Below are 13250 nucleotides of genomic sequence, written 5' to 3'. Positions count from 1 at the left end.
ATTGATTGTGCCAATGCATCCACTCTTGACAAAATTGCAAATCATGTAGAGGAACAAGGGGCTTTTATTGAAGGTAGGTAGATATTAGATAAGATGATAATTGTGAATGAATGTATTGATATGAGGCTGAAATCAGGGAAAAAAAAGTGATAGATATGCAAAAGGCACATAAAACATAAGCCACTCATTTATTGATTACTTACTGAGAAGGTTGGGATTTGTGTTGAAAGGGAGAAAGTGGCTTTCCATCATAATCAATGTCACAGCTGAAGGACACTTCATTGAAGATAAGGACCATAGACAAGGTAATCTATTATCACTTTTTTCTCTTTGTTTTGGTCGTTGAAGCCCTTAGAAGATTGATATGAAAGACGGAAGTGTTAGGATTAGCAGAAGGTTTTAACTCCAGTCACCAGGGAGGGGGAGTGATTTCCTATTTGCAATTTGCAAATGATACCATCTTTCTCTGTGAAATGTCCACTGGTCAGCTTTCAAGTAGTTTCTGGATTTGATGATTTTAACCTTCTTTTTTTTCTTGGATCAGCAAAGAGAAATTTTATTATAAGATTGAAGGTAAAAGTTAATACAAAGATGAAAGACTGCCACCCCAAAAAGCTACACTCAAAATTACATAGCAGCCCAAAACAAACCCTGTCTCATAACTCCCTGCTTAGCAAGGTAATCACCTAACCTGTATGCAGTTTCACCCAATTAAATTCAGTAATGATGTCCTTAGCAATACTTTCCACCTCCCTAAAAGCATATCTAAGAGCCAACAGTCTGACTGCTACCATTAGCCCATGAAATAATTAATTTTGAACCTCCTCCCACCTCCACCTGTCTGTACCCCAGTTGTTTTACTGACCTTCTAGCGAAGCTAACAATACAGCTTTCAATGAGTTCACCACTCCAATGGGACTTGAATAAAGAGCCAACATTCTGCTTTCAAAAGTCCTGATCACACCACCTAATCCAGCCATGCCCGGATTTCCAAAAGAGCTCCCATCAAAATTCAGCTTTACTTTGATGCCTTCTGGAGGTTTCCACTCCAGCCTTATCTTTTCTTTTCCTCTAGAGGATTGTGCCACTTCTGACCAAGCTCTAAAGATATCAATAACTGAGAAAAATTGAAAGCTTTCCAAGGTTTTTACCCAATGTGCCACCTTTATTTTGATGCTGTCCAATAACTCCTCCAAGGATCTATTCTTTCCATTGAAGACTCTTCCATTTCTTTCTTCCCATATCACCCAAATTACTGCTGCCTTTGTAACTTTCCACAAGATCCTCCCTCTTTCTTTGGTTGCCTAGGATTGAAAATACCAGTCACATCTTTGGGGGAGGAGGGGGGGTGCAACCAGAGAGAACAAAAAAACTCCCAAATGCAATTCACAAAATGATAGGAAATTAGTAAATGGGAAAGAGTTTCATCACTAGCCCGGCATAAAAAGCACATGTGAGAAGAAAGGCAACTTTTAGGCCTTCTTCTCTGCAGCATATTGTAGGAAACTGTAGACCCCACATTAGTGTACTCATGTGACAGCCTGAGTTGTACTTAGATATAATTAAGTCATTGATTAGGATCAGCTTTCCTAGTAGGATTAGTTTTAATCTTATTCTATCTTATCTAGGATTAGTTTTTAATTATCTTATCTTGCCATGCAAGCATTAAGTTCTTTTACAATTAGGAAACTATGTATATAAATTCAAAGGGTGAGGTGGCTGTTTTAACACACCAACCACTCTCTTCTCTCAAAAGTCTCTCCCTCTCTATCTCTCTTCTTCTCTTCTCCTCTTCTCTTCCTTTCTTTTATTTTCTGTTCAAAATCTACAGAATAACTGTAGTCTTGTACGACTAGCCGACCACATGAGAAATGCCTAGGGCTGGAAGAATAGAGAAAAAAGCTCTCTTCGGCTGATTCTTGGAGGTCATCCACAGCAGCAGTCCAAAGATTGGATCGTATCTTTGATAACCAGGAAGAATCAGAGGAAGAGAAAAGGATCAAGATCAGTCCTTGATCAGTACTAGAGGTGGCGATCAGAATTTCAGAGGATTTCTGTTCAAGATCAGTTTTTTCTTTCAAGACTAGAGGATCAAGATCAGTCCTTGATCAAGACAAGAGGCGGCAATCAAAATTTCAGAAGATTTCTGGTTCAATATCAGTTTTTCTCTTCAAGACTGAAGTTGATTATCAAGATCAGAGTTTCTCAGAGATTTCTGGTAAGTTTTCAAGCTTTTCTTGAAATCGGCAGCAAGGATACCTTGATATAAGAGGTATGGTTAGGAAAAAATCCATCCTTTTATGTATTCCTTTTAGCGTTTAAGAGAAAACCCTCAAGTTTCAGGGCTGGTATTGCTTCAGGGAGGTAATCAGATTTGTCTCCCTCAATTTCTTTGCTCTTTGGAAGATCCAGTAGAGCTAGGACTGTTACGGTTGTTTACTGCTATCAGTCTCAATAGACCGACTAGGGTTTCTGAATCAGAACCCTCCATCTAGACCCACTATTACCTGTTACAGACCCAGTAGGCCGATTAGTACAGCAATTAGGAAGTATTCTGATTAATAATGGAGTTTAGAAACCAAGGGGAGGGTGTTTTGGGGGCTGGTTCAGGTAGCATGGCTGAAAACACCTTTCAGATTACAACCGTAAAGTTTGATGGTTCAAACTACTTAGAGTGGGCCCAATCAGCCATGATGGTCATTGGGGGAAGAGGAAAGCTGAACTATTTGTTGGGAGATGTGAAGGAACCAACCAAGGAGGATCCCACTTATGCTAAGTGGATTCAGGAAAATTATTTGGTGATGACATGGCTGTGCAACTCTATGCAGCCACACATCAGCCAAAATTATTTATGTGCAAAAACAGCTAAAGAAACAGGTCTCTGTTTATTTTTCAACCCTAAAATCTCTGTGGCATGAAATTGACCACCTTGAGACAATTGAATGGGAGAGTCAGAAAAATGCACAGACTTATAGAAGGCAAGTTGAATCTAACAGAGTATTTTGAGTTCCTAGCTGGTCTAAATTCTGAGTATGATATTGTAAGACAGCAGCTATTGACAAGAGAAAGTGTGACTCTATCTCAAGCTTATTCCCTAGTGCATAGTGAAGAGACTAGGAGAAAGGTTATGCTACAGCAGAAGCCTTTCGAATCTGCCCTGGCAGCAGTTAAACCCAAGTCTGGTGATAAAGAAAGGGACATGAAGAAAAAGGCTAAAAATGACCTAGTTTGTGAACATTGCAAGAAACCTAAACACATTAAAGATACTCGTAGGAAATTGCATCCACATCTAGTTTCAGCAAAACTCAAAAACAAAAAGGTGAATGCCAATATGGCTATCAACACTGATAGTGCAGCCTCAACGGCCTCAAGAGGCACTCCTCTAGGCACCCTAGCTGCTGCCCGAGATGCTCTGACAATTGGAAAGTGAAGTTAGTAACTCAGTCTTATCTCCTCAGCCACCATCAGCTCCTTCAACCTCATCCATTGCTCAATCAGGTAATCGGGCCTCAGCTTATCATGCTTCAGCTCCAAGTAAAACAGAACATTCTTGGATAATAGATTCAGCAGCATTTGACCATATGAATGGCTTGCCATCACTTTTCTCTACCTATCATTTATCTTCTGGTAAATACGGTGTCCATAGTTGATGGATCCCTTGTTCCTATTTCGGGCAAAGGAGACATCAAGTTGTCTGATGCCATTTCCCTATCCTTCGTCCCGCATGTTCCAAAGCTTAATACTAACTTGCTCTCAGTTAGTAGCATTACAAAAAAACATAATTGTTCAGTAACCTTTTTTCCGGATCGATGTGTTTTTCAGGATCTGGAGACAAGGAAGGTGATTGGGATTGGCCGTAAGACAAATGGAATCTACCTACTTGGAGGAAGTGCTCATCAGGAAGATAGTGAAACTAAGAAATCCTTCGTTTCTCAGTCCGTTAATCAGGTGATGCTTTCGCATAATAGGATGGGTCATTTATCATTTCAGGCTTTAAGAGTTTGTTTGAATCTATTTAGATGTCTAGTTTGAAGTGTGAAAGTTGGGAGCTTGCAAAAAATTGCAGGACAACATATTCATTAAGTAACAACAGAAACAATATTCCTTATGAAATTGTGCATACTGATGTTTGGGGACCCTATCATACCACAGCCATGGGGGGTACAGATATTTCTTGTTATATGTTGATGATTATACTCGGTTTTCTTGGGTTTACCTTATGCGTTCTCGAGATGAGATTCTTGGACTAACCCAAATCTTTCATCAAATGATTTTAACCCAATTTGGGGTTAAAATTAAAATTTTTAGATCCAATAATGCAAAAGAATATTTTGCAAACCCATTAGCCTCCTACATGCTTGATCATGGGATTATCCATCAGAGTACCTAACCCACATACACCACATCAGAATGGGGTTGCTGAAAAAAAGAATAGACACGTATTGGAGGTAGCCAAAGGCATTATGTTTACCTCAAATGTGCCTATACATTTCTAGGGGGGATGCTGTTCTTACAGCAGTTTATCTCATCAATCGGATTCCCTCACGGGTTCTTGATATGAAACCTCCATTTACCCTTTTACACCCTGATATAGAATTGTTAACCATTCCACTCAAAACCTTTGGGTGCACTTGCTTCGTTCAAATCCTTGGCCCTCATCGTTCCAAATTTGATCCTAAGACCTCCAAATGTAATTTCCTTGGTTATCTCAAACTCAAAAGGGATATTGTCGTTATGAACCCACTTTTGAAAAAGATTTGTCTCAATGGATGTCACCTTCTTTGAGGATAAACCCTATTATCCAAGGGTTTCTCCTCAGGGGGAGAATAGTGAGGCTAGGAGCAGCTCATCAGAAGTTCCTTTACCAATCTCATTAAGTGAAGAAGGGTGTAATAGGGAGGGTTGTCAAAGGTGCAGGGATGTGAGATCTATCACAGACGATGGAGACAGGTTGATTTCGAACATCAGCAGTGCAGGCCAGTCCCAATCCCCTCTGCAGATCCAGATCCCGGTACCACAGTAGCCCCTATTACTTCTACAAATCCAGATCCAGGTACCACATATACTACAGATGAGAGACATCCCACCATGGAGCCTTCACCTTCATTAGATGATCATGACCTTCCCAATGCAGTTCGTAAGGGCAAGCGCCATTGCACCACATCCACAGCTCACAGCATTTCTCAGTTCTTGTCCTATGATCATTTGTCTCCCTCCTATAAGTCTTTTCTCGCATCCATTGCTGATATTCCCACTTCCAAAACAATACAGAAAGCATTGGAAGTACCAGAATGGAAAGATGCAATAAAAGTAGAAATGGATGCGCTCATCAAAAACAATACTTGGGAGATAGTTGATCAGCCTAAAGGAAAGAAACTGGTTGGACGTAGATAGGTATTCACTGTGAAACATAATGTTGATGGTTCCGTTGAAAGGTACAAGGCCCGGTTAGTTGCAAAAGGATTTACTCAGACAAATGATATTGACTATTTAGAAACTTTTGCACCAGTAGCAAAGATGACCACTATTAAAGTCCTATTATCTCTTGCAGCTAGTTACTCTTGGTCGTTGTATCAGATGGATGTTAAAAACGCCTTTCTCAATGGAGACTTGCAATATGCAGTAGCCTCCTGGATTTTATGGTACAGAGACAGGAAAAAAGGTTTGTTGGTTGAACAAAGCTTTATATGGACTAAAACAGTCCCCCAAATCTTGGTTTGACAGATTCAGACGAGCCCTTGATAGGTTCGGATATGTACAGGCCCAGTCAGACCACACCTTGTTTATTAAGAAAGTGGATTTTTCCGTAACTTCACTTGTTGTGTATGTGGACAGTATTGTAGTAACAGGGAGTGATACTAGTGAAATTGAGTCTCTTAAGCAACTTCATCAAGAGTTTGAGGTGAAAGATCTAGGGGAAGTACGATACTTCTTGGGCATTAAGGTAGCTAGATCCAAGCATGGGATTTTTGTCTCTCAACGAAAGTATGTCCTTGATATGCGAGAAGAAACAGGAAAGTTGGGAGTTAAGCTTGTGGACACACCTATTGAACAGAACCACAAGATTAGTGCAGAGGGTGGAGAGCCTCTTGAAGATAAAGCTATGTTCCAACGATTAGTTGGAAAACTTCTCTATCTTTGATTCACACGACCTGACATCAGTTATGAAGTCAGTGCAATAAGTCGGTATATGCACTCTCCTAGAACTACTCACCTCCTTGCGGTTGAGAGGATATTAGCATATTTGAAGAAGTCCCCAGGCATAGACATTTTGTTCAAGAAAAATGACCACATGAAGATAAGAGTCTACACAGATGCTGATGGGCTGGGTGTGTTAATGATGGAAGATCTACCTCTGGATATTATGCCTTTGTAGGAGGTAATCTGCTCCTGGAAGAATAAGAAACAAAATGTTGTCTCTCGTTCCAGTGCTGAATCTGAATATAGGTCCATGGCAAATGGTGTGGCTGAGATTCTATGGTTAGGATCATTACTTGAGGAATTGGGTATTGTTAATGAGAAACCCCTAATGTTGTACTGTGATAATCAGGCTGCCATTAATATAGCCCATAATCCAGTATAGCATGATAGAACTAAGCATATTGAAGTGGACCGACATTTTATTAGAGAAAGGGTTACATCTCAAGAAGTATGCCTCCCCTACATCACCTCCGACATGCAGCTTGCAGACCATCTCACCAAGGCTGCTTCAAGAAAGAAGTTAAAAGAAGAAATGCAAGTTGGGAATGACAAACATCTATTTACAACTTGAGGGGAGTGTAGGAAAATGTGGACCCCACATTAGTGTACTCGTGTGACAACCTGAGTTGTACTTAGATTTAATAAAGTCATTGATTAGGATCAGCTTTCCTAGTAGGATTAGTTTTAATCTTATTCTATCTTATCTAGGATTAGTTTTTAATTATCTTATCTTGCCATGTAAGCATTAAGTTCTTTTACAATTAGGAAACTATGTATATAAATTCAAAGGGTGGGGCGGCTGTTTTAACACAACAACCACTCTCTTCTCTCAAAAGTCCTTCCACGAGTTCTCCCTCTCTATCTCTCTTCTTCTCTTCTCCTCTTTTCTTCCTTTCTTTTATTTTCTGTTCAAAATCTAAAGAATATCTATAGTCTTGTACGACTACTCATATCACAAGTATTAATTTATCCAAAAAAATTTCCCAACAAAAGGTTTTAACTTTAAGTAGAAAAGGATTACACCAAATCTCTTCACCAGGAAGTTTACCCCTAAAAAGTAGGCAAGTTAGGATGCTGAAAATAGAAGAGCAACTGAATAGACCATCAAGAGAGGTGACCAAGTTCTAGAGTCTTCAAGATTTTCATCCAGAAACAAAGTATGTAAGAGTCCTAGTAGGTGTACAAGAGATTCACATCCATTCTCCCTTAGTCCCCTTCTGAAACCTAAATCCCAATTTAGACCTTGAGAAGATCAAGTTCCCAACCTAGACACAGTTTCTCCTTCAAGGTTAGAAAGGGCAAAAAGTTCAGGAAATTGTGTTTGAAGTGGTGTTTCCCCTATCCAAAGGTTTTCCCAAAAACAGATTTTATTACCCGTTCCCACATCAAAGCAGATGGAAATGAAGAAGGTTGGATATACCTTGTGAATGGCTTTCCAAAGAGAAGTAGAGGTTGCATGAGGAGCTAGCTTTGCATCCCAATCATTTTCTTCCAACCCACAAATACTTTCATTGACCTTGTGCCACAATCTATCTTTTTCAAAAGGAAATCTCCACAATCATTTACCTAGTAGAGCAGTGTTTCTCAGAGATAGTTTCCCTAATCCCAATCCACTTTTTCCTTATGCTTGCAAACTAGTTCCCTTTTAACTAAAAGATCTTTTTTCTCCTCCCCCAGCTCCCACAAGAAATCCCTCATACAATTCTCTAATTGTGCTACAATTCTAACTGGGACACGAAAGGTGGACAAGAAAAGGACAAAGGATCTCCCTGCCTAATCCCTCTCTTGGCAGGGAAGAAACCTCTTGCAACTTCATTAATAAGAATTGAATATTGCATTGAGATCACACAACCTTTAATCCACAATCTCCATCTTGCACCAAATCCAATTCTAGATAGAATCTCTAGTAAGAAATTCCAATCAACTAAATCAAAGCCTTTTCTAGGTCCAACTTACATACTAGACCCTTCTCACCACCCCTCCTTTTCTTTGTAACATTCTCATTGGCCACCAAGATTTGATTAATAGATTGTCTTCCTTCCACAAAAGCTCCTTGAAATGGAGAGATTGCTGAGGGTAAGAGGACCAATTTTAGTCTTTTAGATAGAACCTTTGAGATAATTTTATAAAGGCTCCCAATCAAACTTATTGGCCTATAATTCTTTGGGTCTTTGGTTCCTTCTTCTTTGGCACCAAGGAAATAAAAGTGGCATTAGTCCCTGACTCCCTCTAGAGATCTCTTCTTCAAGATGGAATTTCTCAAAGCAAGGTTTTGGGGAGAAGAAGAGGTGGACAATCTAGCGGAGGACCTTGGTTATTTGGGTGGAAATTGATCATTCCCGATAACCTTGCGAGTTTAATTCACTCTTGGCTGACTAGAGGTTTCAATTAAAAAAAACAAGTAAAAAAGGAACTCTATGGAACTTCGCTCCCTTTGCTATTTGTTGGCACATCTGCAAGGAGAAAAACAAAAGTATCTTCCAAGGGAGCAGAAAAAGGCCCAAAGGCTGATTGTAAAGATTGAAAAAACATTTTTTTCATGGGCACCATTTTGAAGGAATTAAACGGTCTTTCTTTTTCTAACTTTTGCAACCATTGGGTGAACATTACATGTAATCCTTAGTTGGGGTTGTAATTGTATCCTTGGCTCTAGCTTTTTGTTTCTCTTTTTTACTACATTTTATCAATATAATCCTTTATATAAAAAAAATAGACTTGGTGAAGAAATATTAATGGAAAAAAGCATATAGACCACTCTTCATTTTATTGATTGCATCTAGATCACTTATGTCATTTTTTTTTGAAGCAAAAGTAACTTTTTATTGAAGAAGAAAAAACACAAGTACATGAAAAGATGTACTAAAGCCAAGAGTGGCTTGCTAGGATTACAAAGGCAAACAACTGTCACTAAACAAGAAATCTCTAGAGACCCCTGATTTTTCTAGGTTATCAGCAACAGAATTTTGTTCCCTAGGAATCCAAATCAGCTTCACATTTATAGAGCCTAAGATATCCCTGGCTTCATCTAAGAAGTGGGCTAGTCTCCAGGGCCCTCCCTTCTCCTGTAACCAAGCTATAGTATTTGCAAGGCGAATTCTTGTGAGTGTAGCCAGGACCTCTGCCTTTGTGGCATCTGCCCTCCCAATCAGACTACTGTAACCCCAACAAATATTCCCCCCCTTTTCCCTCGGACTACACATCCAATTTCTGCTTGACCTATGGATCCTTGGGCGCTACCATCAAAGTTTAGAGTCATTTCTCCTCCTTCTCTAATAGACCGTCTCATAGTCCACTCAGATCTTGGAGAGGAGTGTAGGATTTCTAGAAGGTTGCTCTGGAGATCATTTAGGGAGAGACCTTTGAACCCTTCAGAATTGATTACCCAAAGGTTGCAGAGATATGTGATGTAGGAAGTTAAATCTTAAACATTTCCAGTTTTATTTTCAAAAGTTCTATTGTTCCTTTCTTCCCAAATGCCCCACAAGACTGCATGGGTCGCTGTATTCCAGTAAAATCTTCCTCTTTTTCCTAGCCCTCTGCCTTGCCATTGCCACAAGATGTCCACAACCCTCTCCGGGAACACCCAGCTGTAACCAACTAGGTTTAGGAAGAAGCACCAAATCTTCCTAATGACTAGGCAATGGAGAAGGATGTGATCAGTTGTCTCCCCACCGCCAAGGCAAAGAGGACAGACATGAGGGCAGATGCATAATCTGCCTTCAAACTTTTTCTGAATCAACTCGCAGGTGTTTATTCTCTTTAAACAGGCTTCCCACACGAAGGAGACTCAATGGGGGGATGTGTAATCTCCAAACTTTCTAAGCCAGAAAGGGAGGCCCCTGATCTTCTGACACTAGAGCCTTGAAAAAGGAGTTAGTGGAGAACTTGCCGGTGGGATTAAGTTTCCAGATTCTCCGGTCAGGGGTAGAAAGAGAGATGTAAGCCTCATTAAGAGAGTTTAGCAAACTAGCTATATCACCAATTTCTATTTCTCCTAAAGACCTTCTGAGGTTTAGATTCCAAGTTGTTTCCCGAGGGTGAGGGGTTAAGGCTAGAGACTACTCTGGCTTCTTTGGATTGGGACAGGATAAAGATTCTAGGGTAGGAATTAGCATGGGTGTCCTCTCCCCACCACATAACAGTCCAAAATTTGATTCCATTTCCATTCCTCACCTGATATCTAACAGAACCAAAAAAGAGGTCATAGATAGAAGCAATACCTTTCCAAGGGTTAGAGGCTTTGACCCGGTTCAAGTGGACCTTGCTATCCCAACCATTGGCATGCCTCCCATACTTTCTCTTGATGATTTTTGTCCACAACGCTTCCATCTCTAAGGGATACCTCCATAGCCATTTTCCAAGAAGGGCCAAGTTCCTTTCATTGATATGACCTAGTCCCAATCCACCAACTTCCTTTGTCCTGCAAACCTGATTCCAGCCTACTAGATGACACTTCTTTTAACCACCCCCTTCCCATAGGAAATCCCGCTATAGCTTTTCAATTGAAATTTAGATGACACTTATGTCATATTATTTAAATTGAATTTTAGCAAAGTGATGTTAACAGAGACAACTTGCTATGAAAAGCAATCACTTACTTTACACAACATCTAACTTTCTATGGAGATTATTCAAGTTCTTGATAAAGACCTTTACCTGAGACCGAAGGACTTCTTTGTACGTTCCAATTTCTCTCAAAGCAATTGTAAATTTGGTCATAACAGGACCTAAAAGAAATAAGATTTATCAACCCTCAAGGTAAAGTAAGCATAATGCCATGAAAGCAAGTGGCCAAAAATATCTTTTTCAAATCAAAAACATATCCAATTTCAGAAGTAAAACAGTTTCAACAAATTCTTTGATAAAATGGCAAGTATATATTATGTTATGATTTAACAAAAATGGGAAGAGCATGGAGAGAATGCCATGTAATTGATAGGGATGCAACTCGAGTTGGTTCAGTTGTGTTGAAGTTTAACCCAGGCCCAACTCTAAAGGTTCAAACCTCAGGCTTAGGCTGGGTGAGGCTGCCTTAGTCAGCCTTTGCGCAGGTTGGTCAGGTTTGAAAGAATTTATGAATATATTTTTATATGGCCATCTTTGTGGTTTTGTGGGTAGTAGAATTGCTTGGAAATATGTGCAAATTTCATTTACAAAGGTATACATATTTATGCATATGCATGTATATATAATTTGGAAAAACGATATTTTTATATAAATGAAATGCATGTATGTACGTGTATGTATTTGTTCAGGTGGGCCCAGGTTGGATCTGGCCAGGCTCAGGTTGGGACTGCTCAAGTTGCAGCCCTAGTAACCAGTGCATACAATTGATACTAAAAGGAAAATATTCTACGACAGCTATAAAAACAGCAAATATATATGGAACAGAGTGCTGCAATCAAGAAACAGCACATTCAGAAAAAGTGGGAAAGTTTAAGGGATGACATATGAGTAACCAAAATTGGTGATGTGATGAAGGAAAGTAGAATGAATCAATGAGGCATACTACTTTGATTAATTTCGGTTGAGGCTGATCTCCAATATAATGGATTGGGTTCTTAATGGAATCAGATCAGATTAATGCCTGGTCCCTTATCAGCCTTAATCTTATTCATCTGGATCATGAGACCAGAAAACAATTTGGCTGATGGTTTAAGTGTTTAACCAGATCTAGAATGGACGGAACAGCATTATATTGGGAGCATCATTTTATAAGGGCAGGTTGTGGTGTACATTTATGGGATTGATTTATTGAGATATTCTTCTATGAAGAACAGTAAGCACTTAAGCACTTAAGCAACAGTTACAAGGGTAGGCAAACATTCAAGCACACAAGGAGTTGACAAACTCCCTCTAATGAAGGCAATTCCATAGACACAAGTTACAAGAATGATGCTAACCTCCAAAAGCCACACTAATAGGATCATTATGCCCTCCTCCAAATGTTTCAAGGGCACTAGCAAAAGCGATATCTCCATCATATGCTTCTCCAAGCCCTTCTCTGCATGTTAAAAACAAAATGCCAGTGAAAATCCTCACAATAAAAGTGCCTAAAAGAAAATAGACTAACTTCAATGAATGGAGTCACAAGGAATGTGTATTGTTTTGTACTATTTATATTAATCTAGTGAAATTTCAATAGATAACCATTATAACATGCCAAAGCAGGGAGAGTTGTTTCTTTAGTTTACAAGTTTTATAAATAGGGAGCAGGTTTGCAAGTTAAGTCATTTAGTGAGCTTCCCTGCATAACCCAGAAACCTCCCACGTGGCAGATTAATTTGGAACCCAAAAGGAATCCACGAATTAATTATAATCCACCCTTTACTCATGGAAAAAATGGCCCAAATACTTTTCCATATGTGTAAATTATGTCTGTTTACTCGATTTTTTTAATTAAATAAAAAATACATAATTAGATTATAGTAAAATAAATGGTATACTAGCAAATGACCCTGTGCTCACCATGGGAAGATTTATTTCTTTGGTTTATAAGCTTTATAAAGAAATAAATAATAAGTTTATAAGAATCACTTTATTCAAGAATTTTGCTCAATTTGTTGAGATAAATAAGAAAATACGTAACTATAGTAGGATAAAAAAATCTATGCTTTAACTGGATTTGATCAATTCAATCCAATTGCATGGAAAATCTAACACAATTCAACAAACAACAGAATTCTTAGGTTTCTACCAAATTGACATTCATGTATATATGTTCGAACAATTGCAAATTTGCAACTAAGTAACCTAATGGGGTCATTATGATGGTGGAGAAACAACCTCTGACATCTATAGACTACCTTACAAATCAATCTAACCATGTTGACTTTTGGAAAAGAAGGAGATTCAGAACAAACTTCACAAGCTTCCTTTGCCCCCCTCCCCCCCAATTCAGTTACTGACTTTCTTAATCAATGGCCAGTAGACTCGGTGAAAGGGGTGTTGTGCTTGGGAAGGATGTTTGTCTTGCTACAATGTGGTGCATTTGGGAGGAACGTACTAAGAAAGTTTTTGAAGACAAAAGTACAAATCTAGAAGGCTTT

The 13250-nt window shown here is 39.1% G+C and overlaps 1 protein-coding gene across 4 annotated transcripts in view; it reads right to left on the bottom strand.

The window, feature by feature from the left end:
* LOC148862331 (ADP-ribosylation factor GTPase-activating protein AGD3-like) overlaps positions 1–13250 on the bottom strand; it is a 117537-nt gene that overhangs the window by 60799 nt on the left and 43488 nt on the right. For 2 of the 4 annotated variants that reach the window (XM_088978522.1, XM_088978523.1), the window contains exons 3-4: positions 12105–12205; positions 10858–10928 (exon numbers count right to left, since the gene is read on the bottom strand). In XM_088978522.1, coding sequence (XP_088834648.1) covers positions 10858–10928; positions 12105–12205 — 172 coding nt within the window. Of the gene's footprint in view, positions 1–10851; positions 10929–12104; positions 12206–13250 lie in introns of all 4 variants that reach the window. The other 2 variants (XM_088978521.1, XM_088978525.1) reach the window with 1 other exon arrangement.

This window comes from Nelumbo lutea, chromosome 3, assembly GCF_056320005.1.
Source record: "Nelumbo lutea isolate HS-2025 chromosome 3, American lotus-T2T, whole genome shotgun sequence".
Taxonomy (NCBI): domain Eukaryota; kingdom Viridiplantae; phylum Streptophyta; class Magnoliopsida; order Proteales; family Nelumbonaceae; genus Nelumbo; species Nelumbo lutea.
The sequence above is the reverse complement of the archived record's forward strand: the minus strand, read 5'-3'. Positions and strand labels throughout refer to the sequence as shown.